Source organism: Letharia columbiana (assembly GCF_014066305.1).
Source record: "Letharia columbiana isolate WasteWater2 chromosome Unknown Sc0000046_s0, whole genome shotgun sequence".
NCBI classification, from domain to species: Eukaryota; Fungi; Ascomycota; class Lecanoromycetes; order Lecanorales; family Parmeliaceae; genus Letharia; species Letharia columbiana.
The window spans coordinates 1-16,324 of NW_023501090.1; the positions used below are offsets into that span (position 1 = coordinate 1).

Consider the following 16,324-nt stretch of genomic DNA (forward strand, 5'->3'; position numbering starts at 1 on the left):
ACCCATGATGGCGGATCTCCCTGTCAGAGAAAACCCTCGCACTACCAAAGTTCCCGCAGCCAAGGTCCCCAATGCTGAAGCGACCGTGAAAGTCCTCCAGATACCACTCGATGGCTCCATCATGAAACTGATATCCGTCCCTCTTCTCGTTATCAGCCCTGAGATTGTCGAGAGCAAGCATTCTGACGGGCTGGAATCCTATCTTCGGCACGTCCCCAAACTCTGCAACAATGGCGCCATGTCCTTCGAATGGCACAACCGCTCGCTGGATACTATGTCTGCCACCCAGCTGGGTCCCAATTGGAAGGAGGACTATTTCATGTACAAGTGCAATGATTCGAAGGCGGGCCTCAAGGCCAACGCATTCTTCGCTCCCGTTCATGGGGCGCGCGTATATGGAGATGCGTTCGTGTTCAGGATGGAACCGGACACTTATGATGGGTTTACTGGAAGAGCAGAATATGTGGACATGGACTACGGTTTTGCCAAGCAACCTGGAGCCATAAAACTACTTGATAATTTGGCTGTGTTGTAGCTTGGAAGAGTAACGGTGGAGGAAGACAAGAGTGAGGCTAATTGTGACGCTGGTGCGAGCGCTGTCGGACTGGGCAGCCACAGACAGACCGAAAACATCTACACAGTATCATCAATTCTTCTTGTAGCCATCTACTTCTCACACTGACCGCATTCGTCTTCTGATTTCAAGATACATTTGTGTTGTGGGGCTGAGTCAGCATGGAATTAGAGCACAGAGTCACATAAATAATAGAAGGCTGTAACTCTGTCAAATCTTGCTCGTTCTGCTGGCCACTGTTCATGTTTAAAAATCCAACTCAAGACACGACACAAGCGTCTCAAACTTGCGCTGCGCTCTTATCTGAAACTTGTTGAGCGTGAGAAAGCTTCTGCCTTGCGTGACTGACCTAGCGTTGTTTGGAGGAACATAGACGAGACGAGGGGTCAGATCAACCTTAAGTAATGTGATTACCCTTGATGATTCGCTACCCATGACTTTTTCCGCCCAACTCTCCGACATTCAGGTGGGATGGTGTAGCATGAATTTTCCGTAACAATAGCCGGTCGGCCTGGCTATGCTGTAAGCCTTGCTCTTGAGTTGCTACCAGTGTTACCTTTCGTCTCGAACCTCTGACATGTGTCGCCATGCATGTTTCGGGCGTCTGAGAATCCAGGTCCAATCGTTGAGTCCCAAATGGCTTTTTTGGAACCCGTCTGAGGCGACTGTACTCAAACAACCAGGTGAGTACTATGAGTAGCCTCCTTCTCCCACCCTTTTCTTTGTTACGATAACTTCCCATCTTCCAAACTTCTTCATACCTCTAAACTTTTCCCATACCTTGGTCTTTCTACAACAATACTCTTCATTGATCCACACAAGTGGTCCTCCCTCCTCAACGGAATCAGAATGCCAACCAGAACAAGAGATGTAAGTATCCTTTGACAGTACTCACAATCAAAGCATCACATATTGACATGAGCAGGAATGGACGGAACTTCCTTCAAAGTCCCGCTTCATCTCGAAATCCACCGAAGGTTTCTCCGTCCAGCAGTGGGTCGCGAAAGAAGTCCAAGTCCTTCGCATTCCAGTCGACGGTTCTCCCCACGTCATAAAGCTCAAAACCACCGAGATCACAACAAGCAAGGACCGTGATGAAGAGACCAAAGGGGACGAGGAGTGGCTCATGCACGTTCCTGACATACAAGGCTGCACGGACGCCGTGTTTGACTGGGACTCTCGCTCACTTGTCGCCTCGAAGTTGGGTGGTAATCTTGTTTCGGAAGAACACGAAGGGTGGTGGTTCATGTACAAGTGCAACGAGCCGTGGGCTGGGTCCCTCTCGAAAAAGAACTTCGCTTTTGAAGGACATAGGAAGACGCGGGCTTTTGGGGACATTTTCATCTTCAGGCTGGATGAGGAGGTGATGTGCGATCAGTTGGGGTACGCGAGTTATGGCGAACTTGCGTCAGTTCCGGAGGGTAAACATGCCCGTTTCATGTTCGCGCCAATGGCTGCGAAGTAATGGGAGATAGGGGTACGGGTAGGAGGGGCCTAGTAGGGTTGTGATACTGAGGCGAATGTTGTTAGAATGGGCGAGCGGGAGTAACTTGAAGACAGCTGAAACAAGACAATCAACTCGAGTTGTGATCATCTCTATATCTTATTGACTGTACCTGTAATGAGGACTGTGAGAGGTGGCAAAATACATTGAGCTACATTAGGCTCCACGACAACAAGGCAGTCTCAAGTCGAATTTCCGGAAGGCGTTGAGATAAAAAATTTAAGGAACCCTGTTCCTCTTCGTCATGTTACTCGTCAATGTCATCTCAAGTCCTGGCAAGGCAGGCTTCCCTTTGCTTGGCATGCCCCTTAAAAGGAAACTCATTTCAGGACATGAGACAAGGATATGTCCGCCCAGAGACATGATACATGTATCTTCAAGGTTTCGAGCATCAGGAAAACAATGCCCAATCATCCCAGGAGTCAAAACGCTTGCTCAAACTAGCTTAAAACCGATGGTCCTCAAGGCGGCGATTTCGATAGGGCTTGTCCCCAATTGTATATTTGTTTAATTCGTCTTTGGGAAAGGAGTTGTGACTTAACTTTTTCAATAGCAGTATCACCTTCACATCTTACGAACGTGTTCCCCATCCCTTTTCCAAGGAGCATAATCTCAGCGAGGAGGTGATGTTAATTTTAGCCGATGAAGGGCATAAGACTTATCTGTGGTAAGCTACAGGAAAGGAACAAGAGGAATATGCTGGAAGGATGTGGAAGGGACGCTGTTAGGAACTAGAACTAAAAAAAAAAAGGAAAAGAGAAGCATGCTGGTCTATATGGTAGTCATTCAAAGATGCCGCGTCTATTCATGAGAAGCCACACCACCACGACGCGCACCAGCACCAGACCTGAGCCGGAGTATACGACTGTCTTGACCGAGCCACCGAAGAAGCCTGCCACCAAAGGTCAGGCGACGAAGAAGCATACCACCACCAAAAATCAGTTTGTGAGGAAGCCTTTCGCTAGCAAAACCCAGCCTGGGACTGAGCAACTCACTGCGGCAAGCCGTCCAACGAGAAAGCCTTCTGATGTCAAGAGCCCGTCCCCGAAGAACCATACCACTAGCAAAAGCCAGCCCACCGAAAAGGCTGCTTCAGGAAAAGACAAGCGCCAAAATAAGGACACCACTCGCGAAAGCCAGCCAAACGAAAAGGCTGCTACTGCAAAGGACAAGCGCCCAAAGAACGACAACACTGGCGAAGAGCAGCCAGCAACGAAGCATCCTCCTGCTAAGACCCAGTCAACGACCAAGCAACGCCCTGATCAAAGCCAGCCACCGATGAAACATTTCCCAGCCATGAACCAGTCAGCAACTCAGCACCCCACAATCAACAAGCAGCCGACAGAATCCTCTCAAACCAGTCTCAAGATCGTTCGCATTCCACGGGATGGCTCTCCCATGAGAATAATGGAGGTCGCTCTGAGCGATAGACCCCCTTTGATTTTCACCGACGCCCGCACCGAAGAGCTCGAAGCAGATCTTGTGCACCTTCCCAAACTCTGGGACTGCGTAAGCAGACACTCTTTCCGTTGGGGATTTCGCACCCTCCTCGCCCTTCTCACCCACACGGATCTGAGGACAATAACCCAAAGCATGCACGATAGGATGGTCACCCCGGACAATTTCTTGTACACATGCCTCGAGGCAGGGTCAGGTCTCCGTCTGAACGGGTATTTGTCTCATCTTTGTGGTGTGAGGGTATATGGAGACGCCTTCATTTTCAGGTGGGATCCGCAGCAATACGGGCCAGATGGGCGAGCGACACTGATAGACACGGAAGACATTTTTATCGAAAGCGGGAACAATGGGATATATGTGCCGAAGTTACTGTGTAACTTCTTCAAACCGGGTGAGGGTAATGGCATCAAGTTGTAATCGGTGGTGGGAGGGAGATTGGGTGGGGGGGGAGGCCGGGGGGGAGGAGTTTTGACTGGCCTAGATAAATTGTGATTGAGGAGCACTGGTACGCTGGACGACCAGATATGGTCCGGGCGCATTTAGAAAAGAAATTTGTTGCCTGTGTCGTGGCTACCTGCATGTTCTACCGACCGCGCTTGTCTCCTGAATCTAGCGCACGTCTACACTACGGGTCCAAATCAGCATGGTATCAGAACCCATGACTGACTCATTGAATACGTACAAAGATGCTCGCCTCCAAACTTGAAACAAGTGTCGCAAAGTCATTCCGAGCATCGGAGGCGTCAAGTCCAGGCATCCTCGAGTCAGAGAGCGACCGTGTTCGGTAATCTGTTTCAGGCCAGGGCGACGACTTTGAAGGTGACATGTTTCAAAGCGATAACACGGATACTAAAAAGGGCGTGGTAAACTAGGGTGGTAAACTACAAAAGGCCTCCTGTCTCCCCCAAACCTTCTCTCTCTCTTTCCTCCTTACCTTTCCCAAATTCTTCAAAGGCTCAATTCCTCTGCCACAGAATTCCCAGTCTCTCCACCTTCAACTTACACCATCTTACGAGCAAAGATCTGCTCGTCTCCTTGCCGCAACCAGCATCAGTCAGTTACCTGCAACCTCCTTCATCGTCAGCCTTCCCTTGTCGGACAGCGTACATGATCATTCATGCTGACCTCCTGCAGTCAGTCAAGTATGGAGGCTTCTACTAACCAGGAGGTTGGTGGAGTACCTTCGGTGCCGTGAGCATTCCCTGTCGGACAGCGTACACAATCTGGCATGCTGATTTACTACAGTCAATCAAGCATGGCGACCACTATCGATCTCAAGGTTGTTCACATATCCTATGCGCCCGGAATTGATCCCCTTAGTCTGATGAAAATGCCACTCGCCAACATCGGCAGTGGAGATATCAGCGAGGACGAGTGCAACGGTTTCGAGAAACAGCTTGAGCACATTCCCAACCTGAAGTCACACAGTGACCCGAAAACCTTCAGCTGGGCCCATCGCTCCCTCTTTGAGATCGGAAATGAGAAAGTGGCTTACGGTATCGGGAAAGAGCCGATGATCTACATGGTGTATATGTGCCGGGATGCGAATGCGGGACTTCCACATAACCAGTACCTAGAAGACATGGTCCGGGATGTCTACGACCATCCACGCGCGACTCTGATGCCCCCGATCAAGGTATATGGAGACGCTTACGTTTTCATGAGGAAGCCGTATTCGAAGGAACCGGATGAGTCTCAGCGGGCGACATATGTTGACATGGATAAGGGTTTTGTTGTGGACGCGACGCATGGCGTCCGTGCGCAGGTTATGTTGCGAAACCTCTTGATGTATTCGCCGGAGAGAACGTAAATCGCGACCGGTCACGAAGGAAGATGCATGCATGTATTTACCAATTCTTGCGAAGGTGCTAGTGTAATTGACTGTCAGGATGTTTCCTGAAAATAGCCCCTGTTTCACTCTCGCAACTCCGCATCCTTCTAAGATAAAGTACGAAGTTCGGCTGGTAAGGTAGTCAAGAAAGGTAAGGTAGCGAGTTACGCCGGTAGTCTTTGCTTAGGCCAGCCTTATGGTATCTGTGTGTGAAACACACTCCGCCTTGGGTTCTGATACATGTCTCATTCCATGTGTCACTGCGTCTGGAGATTTCAAATCAAACCATTCAAGGTGGACCAGAGCCTGTCCAGTGTTTTCAAGGCGACCATGTACGAATACAAGAAACCCTCTTCTAGTCATGTTTTTCTTCTTCATACCTACTCAAGCCCCATTTCCTTCCACCATCTCGTATCATAGTCACATTCCACACACTCCTTTTCCCTCTTGAACGCAATCGAAATGAGTCAGGCATCGGCACTGGTAAGCATCCACCGATCGAACAACAAGTCGGAAAATGATACTCAAAAAGCCAGACCAAAAGAACGCCAGCAAAGAAGCCCCAGGTCGCTCGCGTACCAACGAACGATTCCTCCCGTCCCACTGCCAGCAAGTCTAAGACGTCGCCTCCCAAGAACGTTCAGATCGTTCCCGTGCCAATCGAAAACACCTCTCCCCCCACCGCCAATCAAATCAAAACTGTGTCCTGGCCCCAAAGTCGAAGTTGTCCACGTACCGGCCAAGCGCAAATACCCCCCTCACATGATCTCCGTCCCTACTCTCGAAGTCGACCCCGAAACCGCTCCCACTAAGAGAAGCTCAAGCGTGTTCCCGACATTCAGTCTTACCGGGATACATTCGGTTGGCATCCTCGCTCCCTTGTCGAGGCGAATATAAACGTCAATGTTATCTCGGACGGGTGGGAAGGAACGTACCTTGCGTACATATGCAACGGTTCCGAGGTGGGGCCTCCGGGCGAATGACCACTTCGGACCTGTTGCCGGTGTACGCCCGTGCGGAGATTTTTTTGTCTTTAGGCTCAAGAAGGTGGGGTACGCCAAGTTGGGGAGGGCAAAGTATGGCAGGATGGAGCATGATTTCGCGAAAAACTACCTTCATTTGCGTGGCCAGTGCAAGACTGTGCGCGTTGGCGGCGTGCGAGTGATGGGTGTGAACGGGGACATGTACAGGCTAGGAGTCGTCGAGGTGCTGATGCGAACGGCGCTGGATATGGCGAACAGAACTAATTTGTTTAAATAGTTCTCGAATGGGAAGATTACTTTTGGTGTGTACGCTAGTATCCGTTATTGGTTTCCACTATGTGCTACTAAAGAATCCTAGGAGAGGCAGAAAAGGGACAATGGGCCAAGTGCACAAGGCGGCAACCGATAACATGCGTAGAAGGCCCATGAAACGGGTAGTTACAGCGACGATCCTTTCCCCCAACAAGATGTCGCCCAGTCGAAATGTGTCCTTCTAGGCTCCCAGGCCGAGACAGTATCGGACCAGTGGAGAGGAGTAGACACGCCGGCATTGTTCCTTTTCCTGTTCATTATTGGCTCCGTACTGAAACATCTCACCGCCATCTCGGGGCACGCGTCGCAGGATAGAGGGCATCGAAGGCCGATCATCTGAGATCGAGAAAGAGCTTTCGAAACGTCTTTGAAGGCGAGTGTAAACAATGCGACCGTGTGAATGGTATAAAAAGGCCTCTTTTCCCTCCCTTTCTTTCGTCTTCACACCGCCCAAAACTCTCCTTCCTTCCAACCTTCTTTGGCTTTCTGACCTTCTTTAACCTTCCGACCTTCTTTCGCCTTCCGACCTTCCAATCCTCCAACCTTCCAACCCTCCAACCTCATAACCTTCCAGCCTCCTTCAACCTTCCAACCTTCTTTCAGCCTTGCAACCTCTTCAGTGTCTCAACCGAGAGCTCGACACCCTTTGCCACAGGCGTTCAAGTCTTTCATACACCGTTTCGCACATCTTTGGCTAGTCAGCAGACGCAAACTTAGATCACTTCCCACAACCTCGCTTCTATGTTGTGTGCTCCAAGATGACTGATGTCCAGTCATCAACAACGAAGGAGCCGAAGCCAGTCAAGGTCATCTGCAGACCATGTAACGGAGCTGCACTGGAGATCCAAACCATCTCCTTTGTTGACCACTGCCGAAGTCAACCGGGAGGTTTGAGTGGTTCAACGAAAGGTAGCTGGCGTCCTCGAAGATACCTCATCCACGTTCCCGATCTGAAGGACGACCCATGCGCAGATAATCACAGCTATGGTTGGTATAATCGCTCGTTCGTTGACCTCGGTATCATGGATCCGGATCCAACGCCCGGAGATCGTTCGACCTTGTTTCACGTGCAAATTGTGACGAATGAGCATTCGAAGGGAGTCCCGCGCGTACTGCATGTCTACGGGACTGCTTTTACATTCAAGGTGAAGGGGAAAAATGATCGTGGCATGTTGGAATGTGGCGATGTGGACGAAGCTATCATCAAGGATGCGGTCAAGGGGAAAGGGATAAAAGGGTCATGAGGAGGAGATATCTCGCTATACGTAGGCAAGACTGACAACAAGACAGGCAAAACAGGGTCGCTGCATAGGGTCATAGAATCTGGGGATGCAGCAGGCAGTTGGGAGCCAGGGCTCGTGAGAGCCGGACCAAGCAGAGAGGTACTAGGAAATGACCTTCAGAAAACTGTATTCGAAGTCGTAAGTCGTGACCAAAAATTGGATCGTTGAGTGCAAAGGTCCCCCTGTCCCCCTCCAAGATCCTCCAATGTGCTTCAGGACAGCAACGCAGGACATTGCTAGCATAGCAGGTCACAGCTGGCGAAACTGTTGGTAGTTCGTGGTGGGCGACGATGAGGCTTGCTGGACAGGAGTGAAAAAGGCTCCATCCTTCTGCTTGATCCCAGCGACCACACGACCTTCGTATCCTGCAACCATTTTGAGGCGACCGGTGCCGTGATTTCCGCCCGAAGACTGTTCCTTTCTGCTTGCGCTCGGTTTTCAGCCTTGCCTTAGTTCCATCCATTGCTTCCTTGTTTAGCCTTTCTGCTTCATTCTTTGCTTCCTGTTCATGTTCCTTGCGGTGTTAGCACAGATTTTTGCCTTTTCTTCGTCTTGATCTGCTGCTCTTGCTCATTTCCAAAAAGGTCCTTGACGTGAAGCACAAATTTGTCATCGAGATTGGGCTCCAGATCTCTGGGCAGCGGCATCGATGGGCCGTTCGTCGGTGAGTGTTTGAATAAGTACCAAAGGGAGTGAGGAGATAGGGTGTGGCACCGTTTTTGGCCAGATTGGTTTGATCCGGATTACTCATCACCATCATGTTGCTGTTCTTGCTTCCCGACACCGTCGCTGAGCAAATCTCCTCCTCCGTTATTCTCTCCGAAGAAATCTTCTTCTCCTGGCTCTTGCTTGATTCCCTGCTGCTTATCATGTGCTGCTGCCTCTTGCTTTTGCTTGCCAGGCGTTGTAGAAGCTTGCTTCGCAGTAGCAGGTTCCAGCAGCTCTAGCACATGTACTCCGATGGTCTTGATGATTGATTGGTTCTAGAAGCTTGGTCTGCCATAGTTGCAATTGATACACCATAGGAGCATAGCTCACGTCTGGTCAATTCAGCAGCCTCATTTGTGCTGGCGACAATGTGGCGAACGATCTTGTTGTGCTCCTCTGCTGCGATGTGGGTCCCTGGAATCATTGAGAGAAGTCTGCTTATGATTTCGCGGTCCCTGATCCTGTGTTTTAATCCCTGGTGCGATGCTCGGGTTTTTGATATCTTCAAGCATGCGGTTTGCATTCGTGATGATGAAGTTGAGGTATATCTTGAAAGTGTCTTTTCCGATGTGCTTGGCGCTTGTTGTACGAAAGTGCCGACATCCTGGTGAGCATAGTAGGGAAGATGGCACTGTGAAATTCGAGAGACTTCATGCTGCTGAGCATGGTCCCGTCGACCTCATCTGAGCAGACCTGTTGCAGCTGGTGCACTCGCTGCTTCACCTGCTCCCAGAAGTCCTCGTCCTCTCGGATGCTTGAGCTGCGGTTCGCTCATAGGTGAGGGTAATCGTTGTTCCGTTGCGAAGGGTTAGCACTGCTGGCAAGTGAACTTGATCATCTGACGATTTGAGCCCCGGCAGGTGCTTGGGTAGGACTTTTGGTCTGTTGGCCTCTGATAGCACGTCGGTCATCTTGGATCCCTTGCTAGCAGACTTTAACGAAGGATTTTCAGATAGCATGCGAGGAGATCCGGAGTCGGAAGCACCGGGTTTGTTGAGATCAAGTCGTCTTCGCTTTTTGCTGAGGCCTGCTTTCGGTTTCGAAGCACGAGATGATCCGACACTCATTGTATCACTGTCTTCGGCACGTCTTTTGTTCGGGCGGGTGCTAAGAGGGGCCAGACCTTCACCAGCCTCTCTTCCTGACTGGAGCTCCTTGTGCTTTTGGGCCCCTAGGACCCCTGCTCCGGCTTTGGTTATCTTTCGCTCTCCTTCGTCCTTTGGACTCGTCATGGTTGTACGTCAGGGGAGGTCAGGGTCACGGCGGAGTACGAGCGCGCGGAGGCTCGTCGGCCGACTCCTCAGGGTACTCCCAGCGCTCCCGGTCCATGGAGTCGTGGTCAGGAGGGAAGGTGGAAGGACCGGCGGCATTGCTGTCAGTCTGCATTGGGTCTCCCTCGTCGTCTGAGTCCATGCTGAAACGGTTGGCTTGGGAGCCGGGAATCCGGGCGCCTTGCTTGGGTGCGGTGTCGTATTCGTCGGGCACCTCTTCGACGCTTACAACATAGCAAGTAGGGGCCACTGCAGGCAGCCGTCAGCATGCTCGCATCGAAAGAGGGAAAGGGAGTATGTGGAGAGAATGTGCGAAGAATGTGTGGGTAGTTGTGGGTAAAAAGGATGGTTGAAAAGAACTGAAATGAAGAGGAAGTGAGGCTCTAGAGTGGAGTACGAGAACGGGTATACAAGTATTTCTTCGTGCGTCCCGAAGTAGATAGTATTTACATAGGACTTATGTAGGATGCCATTATACTAGTTAACATCCAAAGATATGCGCGGAAAATCGAGGTAAGGTCCTATACTTTTGAATGCCTGCTCTTCATCTCAGATCCTAAGATATTGCGTCATGATCTTGCTATTTGTGGTTTTGACGTGGAAGGGAGTTAGGTATAGCGTATTAGGTATCCCGTTTAATTGGATTCAAGTCTACTCATGGATTCCAGAAGTGAATTACTTGATGAAGCGAGGACACCAATAGATTTTTCCACTTAGTGGGATGTCGTTTGATCTATTGGTGTCATCGCTCTGTCAAGTGTTTCATTTCTGGAATCCACGAGGACATAAGTGAAAGCGCCTTGCGTTCTCTCTATGAGTACTCTGACTGGAAGCTGGGAACCGAGTAAACTCCCGAAGAACGGCTTTGTATGAAGACCCTTCTCTACCGCCTGAGACGATTCATCGTCTTTCTTTACCGAAGTCCCAGCCCTCACCTAGATCATCCTCACCCGAAACAAGCTCACTGAGCTCCCTTTCACCACCAGAGTCAAGCGGAGGTTCAGGCGGCCGAAAGACGACACGCGGTAACTGAGAGGATCCCTCACCTAGATCGCCCACACCGAAAAGGCTATCCCTTCGACCACCAGAGTCAAGCGGAGGTTCAGGCGGCCGAAAGGAGACGTGCGGCTGTTGAGAGGACGGTGCGGGCGCCGGGATAGCCTGGCTTCTACCGGCATGCATTCGGTTAAGGATGTCGATTTGCCAAAGGTTGATCGTGGTACATCCCGGTTCTCCGGTTCGGTGGCCCCCGCCACCTGTCCGACACCGATGCCGGACCTCCATCCGTACGGTAACCTTTTGGCGTGCCGCAGGTTGGGCATTCGTGGTGTCTGTTCCTTGCGGCGATGGCCCCTTCGTCCATGCCCAGCATGCGGTAGCAGTGTTGGCGCTCACTCCCACTGAATGTGGTGTCTTCCTGGATCGCGCGCCGGATCACGGCCTCGAGGCGGTTTGGCAAGGTCGGATAGTTGTGTCCGAGGAGCCATGGTATAGGTGCAATTCGTCTGACCGCCTTGTCTGTTTCGTTGGGGGAAGGGGTCGATGCCTAGCATCCTGTGAAGTCTGTCGGAACTATCTTTATCGAAGTCGCGTTTTTGGATGGCGTTGCGTGTCATGGTCGTGAAATGCGGCTCATGGTAGATGTGGGAGCATCATTGAGCCTACAAGACCTATCGCGACTAATGCTATGAATTCACAAATACCTTCTAACTGAGGTCTCTTAGCTGGCTCATTGTGCACGCTGTCTCTGGTCCCGATGTCGTAGGGTTTGAATTCACATCCGCAGGCCCCTATGATCGGAGGGCATTTCTGGTCCCTAGGGGGCTACTGGTGTCGGGGCTGGATGTAAAATTGGAGTCGACACGTGCTCGTGTTTTGGGCAATAGGGATCGAAACGACCCTCCTAAAGGTGGCTGCAGGCTGGGATTTGCAGTAGTAGTCATTTTGGTTTGGCAGCGTTGTCAGGGATAGGAACGTTGGTGGGAAAGGCAGAGAGAGGGTTTTTCTTATAGACTGCTTCATGTTTGCTGATTGCCTTGCTGAGACCTGCCGAGAACAAGAAGAGTCGGAAAATGTTTTCGAGGTTGCGTTTTTGATCCATAGTGTGTGTGGTGTGTGTGCTGGCAGGGAATTCTTAGCGCGAATCATCCCCGAGTAACATCTACAAGGGAATAGGGCATCGTGACAAAGCGCCAATGACATAGAAGTCGAAGCCCCAGCAAGATTTATTCAAAAACAGGTTTCTCGAATACCGGAGGATAAATCGCTGGGCATTTGAAGGAAAACCCCAGTAGCTCTACCATTGACATGTATGGATGAATCGTTGTCTGTTATACCTTCGCAGGAGTTTACGTTAGTATTGCCGAGGGACGAGCTGTGGGGAAAAAGGATCAAGAGAGGAGATATATGGCTAAACATAGGCAAGACTGACAACGAAAACAGCAACACAGGGTCGCTGCACGGGGTCATTAGATTTTTTTGCCACTAATGTCCAATACCATCAACTCTTTCTCCGTCCAAACTTCTATCATCTACACTGAAGCAATACTTCCACCTGCAGTATTGCCGCTGTCCGCACGATCGCTCGACCCTACACTTACAACCGAGGCATTTGAAGTCGTCGTGCTCCGAGCAGCTGGAGCTTTTCCTATACCAGCCGAGCTGTGGCTGTCCCGGACGAGGTGCCGGTAGTCGGTCGGACGCCATAAACGATCTTGAAGAGGGAGCTGGCGACGGAAAACTTAGGCTGCCGAGACGGACCGATCGGCCCGCTGGACTAAGCTAGTTTAGCTGGGAGGCCCCCACCAAAACCCTCACATTTTACCCTCATCTTTCCAATCTCTCGGTAGGGAGGTCTGCACCAAAAGACCTGCACCCGCGCTAGCACCAACCCTAATCCTATTTTCGGAAGGCGGCCCTGCAGTGGGAAACCTAGAACTAGCTTTAGGGAGCGCAACTTTTAGGGATCCATGTGGGCGCTATAGGGTCCTTGAGCCCCGAAGGGGCTGGGTTCAGGTGCAATTCCGAAATTCTAAGCGCATGGTCCAGGCAGGAAACCCTTGAGGTGGGGCGATATCCGACATCTGGACCCTTTCCTTGGCATGGTGCAGGACTTTTGGTGCAGACCTCCGTAGGCATTTATAAATGAGATGTCATCGTTGGGGCTCTATAATAAAAGCATGAATGATAACCACCCGATGCGGCGTCAAGTCCAGGCTCTACACAAGATTGCCGCAGTCGTTTTAGGGTTCGAGTCACCAAAGCACCCCTAAAGTACCCCCCAAGAGACTTCTACTTCAAGGTGAGGTTTTCGACTCGGCTCCAATTGAGTCGACGACCGGGCTTGAATTGAGGTAGACTGGTAAGTGAATCAGCAGATTGAAATGTGTTCCGAGTTCACTGTCTTGACTGTGGTCGTATTCGTGACGTTGTGACAGATTTCGTCGCTGAGCAGCTTCCTCGGTGCTTCAACAAGCAATATGCCATTTCCCGTGGAAGGATGAGAACCCCTGTGTGTACTTTAAAGTACGGAAATATTGGTGGCTTGAACTACCCAAATCTATTTCTGGAACGGGTGCAAGCTGCCCTGAATGCAAAATCTCCGTACAGCGCTATTGAACCTACATTAACAATTCCCATTTTCGCCTCCTTCTCACTGTTTACCAATGTCGGCCTCAAGAATTCGAGGAGCATCGATTCAATGGCATGGTTCCAATGGAGAAGTATCAACATTTGTGCAATACGCCAAGGTAACGGATAGGGACGAGTGGAGTGCGAGAACGGGTCCACAAGTATTCCTTCCTGCGTCCCGAAGTAGATGGTACTCATGCAGGACTTATGCAGGCTGTCACTATGCTAGTCAACATCCAAACATCTGCGCTGACATCTATGTCACCAATACCTGTGCCCAGTGGAGCATGGCAAAAGAGCATCATCTGCTTTTTGACCATTTTCCTGTTCAATCTTCCCTCTCGGGGTATTCCATGATCACTTTCGCCTTCCCCTTTCGCTTCTCCTCCGCTCTACTCCATAATTATCTCAAGTCCAAACTATAAGAAGGACAGAAAGACCCCAAAACTGACCTCCACTGCCCATTCCCTAACCGCATCATCTCCCGTTACGCTCGTCACATCACCGCAAAAATGCTCCTCCAATCCCGTTGGCTTTCGAGCTTCCTCTTCATCGCATCAGCAGCTGCCTATGCCTACCCCCCAGCGGGCCTGAAACCACGCTACCTCGCCACCGGCACGGGCATCTCACTGCCCTCGACCAGTCCACCGCCCTATCCCACCGGCAGCGCCAACGGAACCTCCGTCTCAACCTCCCCGACGTCCGCCTCCACAACAGCAACGCCCACCCCGACATCATCCGAACTCTTCTTCCTCGTCGCCGCCGACACCGGCACCGACCTCGACGGCGACTACGCCTCCATCGGCTCCGACACCAGCGGCAACGGCCTCCTGGTCCTCTTCCTCGCCGCCGAACCGGACCAAGTGGCGTCCTTTTCGACCTTCAACATCAACGCCGACGGCACGCTCGAGAATGAGTTCGTCGGAGGCATCGCGAGCATATTCGCCGGCTCCAAGTACGACAGTCTGCACTTCGAAAACGAGGTCTTTGTCGACGAGGCTGGGGACACGAAGTCGATCTGCGAGGTTGTGGGCGGGGCCCTGACCTGTCAGACGGGGGCAGCGACGGTGTTCTTTGTGTGTCCGGTACAGGACATTGATGGATCGTTTATTGGCGGGACCGTGGAAGTGGGGCCGACGACGCAACCGGGGTGTACGACGCTTACTTTGCTGGCGGTGCCCGTTTAGGTCGGTGAGGATGGGTGGAGGATTTGGACAATAGGGTAGGAAACGACACGAAGACATAGATAGATACAGACGACTTTGCTTTTTTGCGGCGGATAGAGCGGATGTTGATGCACCTTTTGCGTGCTGTTGTTAACAGTGTACTACTTTATAAACATTCCAGACACAAGAAATAGACTTCACAATCCGCTCTTCTCCGAATGAAGCAGACCATCGAATCTCGACGCCAATCTTCCAAAGCTAGATAATATTCTACACACACGTTTCAACAACATCATCATCATCATCCGTCTCTAGCGGCTTTTAGTGCCCGCACATGTAGTATACATAGGAACCCCCCCCCATTTCCCAGCGCACATCAGCACCCCCTGACCCCAAAAAAGAATCCAAACAACCACCACCAGCGCCATCCTTCCTCCCCCCTTCCCCCCTCCCTCCACCACCATTGAACCTACCCCAAATCGCTCAAACCGACTCCCCCCCTATCCCTTTCTCTCTCTCCGTATTCCTAAAACTAGGTGTGCATATCGCAAGAACCCGTCACACACAGGACCTTACCAACACCAACCCCAACCCCAACAACAACCCTCCTCTCCCCCCTCCCCTTCAACCAAACATACCATTCACCCCCCCCAACCCAGCGCCATCTACATACAACAAGTAAGCCCAAGATCCCAAACCGCGACGAAAAAAACCCCGCGCCGCTTTCAGATCCCAATCCATGCATCCCCATCCCATCCATCCCATCCATCCCATCCCATCCCATCCCATCCATCCATCCTCCATCCTCCCCCCCCCCTCCCCTCCCCCAACCCTTCACCAACCCACCACCCGCCCCTCCAACCCCATCCACGCCACCAGCCGGGAACATCCACAAAAGCACGTAGCGACCCTCCCCGCACTTCGGGCGCAAAACCCCCTTCGACAAGACTTGTACAAATCCGGACAGATTGCCCGACAGCGGTGACGGTTCCCCACGGGATTGATTGTTTTCATCGGCGGTGACCAACCTTGGCGAGTTTTTCAATCCTCGAGGAACCCGGTCGGGTTTTACCTCCGCGCCTGCAGAGGGAGGGGTCGGACAGGTAGGTGCAGGGCACGGTGCCCCCCCCCCCCACAAGACGAAAAAAATGACGGGTTCGCAAACTTTTTGGCTAAGGATCGTTATCCCCACCTGCGAGAAATCCCTCTATATTTGAATATTCAATCCTTTCCTATCGCGAACCGATATCTATCTATCCCCTCTATGCACGCATGACACTTGCTACGTTCTCTTACACGCGCCGACAGTGGTGACCGTGTCCGCCGGGCACGACGGGAGCCGAGGCTGTGGGGTCAAAGGGAACGGACGGACGGAAGCATGATGGGAGGAGGAGAAGGTGCGTGCGTATAAGGCGGACTGCATCCTTGGCATGAGACTCCGCGGTCGGATAGCGGTTATGGAGAAAAGTCTTGGGGGTGATTGATCTCCGCCATCGATGGAAGGAGCGCAAGGGGCAAGTATAGACGAAATAAAACGAAACGAAACAAGGAGACGTAACATACCAACCAAGGATCCAGATGTGTCAGTCGACGATGATTTGCTC

General features: G+C 51.5%; 9 protein-coding genes across 9 annotated transcripts; 6 read left to right on the forward strand and 3 right to left on the reverse strand.

Moving 5' to 3' along the window:
• Positions 1-121: 121 nt before the first annotated feature.
• HO173_010114 (uncharacterized protein) lies at positions 122-2,039 on the forward strand (the record flags this gene model as incomplete). The annotated part of the gene is made up of 2 exons (XM_037312000.1): positions 122-526; positions 1,500-2,039. The coding sequence occupies 2 exons, from the start codon at positions 122-124 to the stop codon at positions 2,037-2,039; spliced, it is 945 nt and encodes a 314-aa protein (XP_037161014.1).
• Positions 2,040-2,870: 831 nt separating this feature from the next.
• Positions 2,871-3,953, forward strand: HO173_010115 (uncharacterized protein; the record flags this gene model as incomplete). The annotated part of the gene is made up of 1 exon (XM_037312001.1): positions 2,871-3,953. The coding sequence occupies one exon, from the start codon at positions 2,871-2,873 to the stop codon at positions 3,951-3,953; it is 1,083 nt and encodes a 360-aa protein (XP_037161015.1).
• Positions 3,954-4,680: 727 nt separating this feature from the next.
• HO173_010116 (uncharacterized protein) lies at positions 4,681-5,346 on the forward strand (the record flags this gene model as incomplete). The annotated part of the gene is made up of 2 exons (XM_037312002.1): positions 4,681-4,727; positions 4,782-5,346. The coding sequence occupies 2 exons, from the start codon at positions 4,681-4,683 to the stop codon at positions 5,344-5,346; spliced, it is 612 nt and encodes a 203-aa protein (XP_037161016.1).
• Positions 5,347-5,829: 483 nt separating this feature from the next.
• Positions 5,830-6,264, forward strand: HO173_010117 (uncharacterized protein; the record flags this gene model as incomplete). Its single annotated transcript, XM_037312003.1, has 1 exon — positions 5,830-6,264. The coding sequence occupies one exon, from the start codon at positions 5,830-5,832 to the stop codon at positions 6,262-6,264; it is 435 nt and encodes a 144-aa protein (XP_037161017.1).
• Positions 6,265-7,420: 1,156 nt separating this feature from the next.
• Positions 7,421-7,906, forward strand: HO173_010118 (uncharacterized protein; the record flags this gene model as incomplete). The annotated part of the gene is made up of 1 exon (XM_037312004.1): positions 7,421-7,906. One exon carries the CDS (start codon positions 7,421-7,423, stop codon positions 7,904-7,906), a length of 486 nt encoding a protein of 161 aa, XP_037161018.1.
• Positions 7,907-8,194: 288 nt separating this feature from the next.
• HO173_010119 (uncharacterized protein) lies at positions 8,195-9,077 on the reverse strand (the record flags this gene model as incomplete). Its single annotated transcript, XM_037312005.1, has 3 exons — positions 8,195-8,366; positions 8,693-8,910; positions 8,964-9,077. The coding sequence occupies 3 exons, from the start codon at positions 9,075-9,077 to the stop codon at positions 8,195-8,197; spliced, it is 504 nt and encodes a 167-aa protein (XP_037161019.1).
• A 295-nt stretch (positions 9,078-9,372) lies between these two features.
• HO173_010120 (uncharacterized protein) lies at positions 9,373-9,885 on the reverse strand (the record flags this gene model as incomplete). The annotated part of the gene is made up of 1 exon (XM_037312006.1): positions 9,373-9,885. The coding sequence occupies one exon, from the start codon at positions 9,883-9,885 to the stop codon at positions 9,373-9,375; it is 513 nt and encodes a 170-aa protein (XP_037161020.1).
• A 25-nt stretch (positions 9,886-9,910) lies between these two features.
• On the reverse strand, positions 9,911-11,106 carry HO173_010121 (uncharacterized protein; the record flags this gene model as incomplete). Its single annotated transcript, XM_037312007.1, has 2 exons — positions 9,911-10,173; positions 10,860-11,106. The coding sequence occupies 2 exons, from the start codon at positions 11,104-11,106 to the stop codon at positions 9,911-9,913; spliced, it is 510 nt and encodes a 169-aa protein (XP_037161021.1).
• A 2,960-nt stretch (positions 11,107-14,066) lies between these two features.
• Positions 14,067-14,741, forward strand: HO173_010122 (uncharacterized protein; the record flags this gene model as incomplete). Its single annotated transcript, XM_037312008.1, has 1 exon — positions 14,067-14,741. One exon carries the CDS (start codon positions 14,067-14,069, stop codon positions 14,739-14,741), a length of 675 nt encoding a protein of 224 aa, XP_037161022.1.
• Between the last annotated feature and the right edge of the window lie 1,583 nt (positions 14,742-16,324).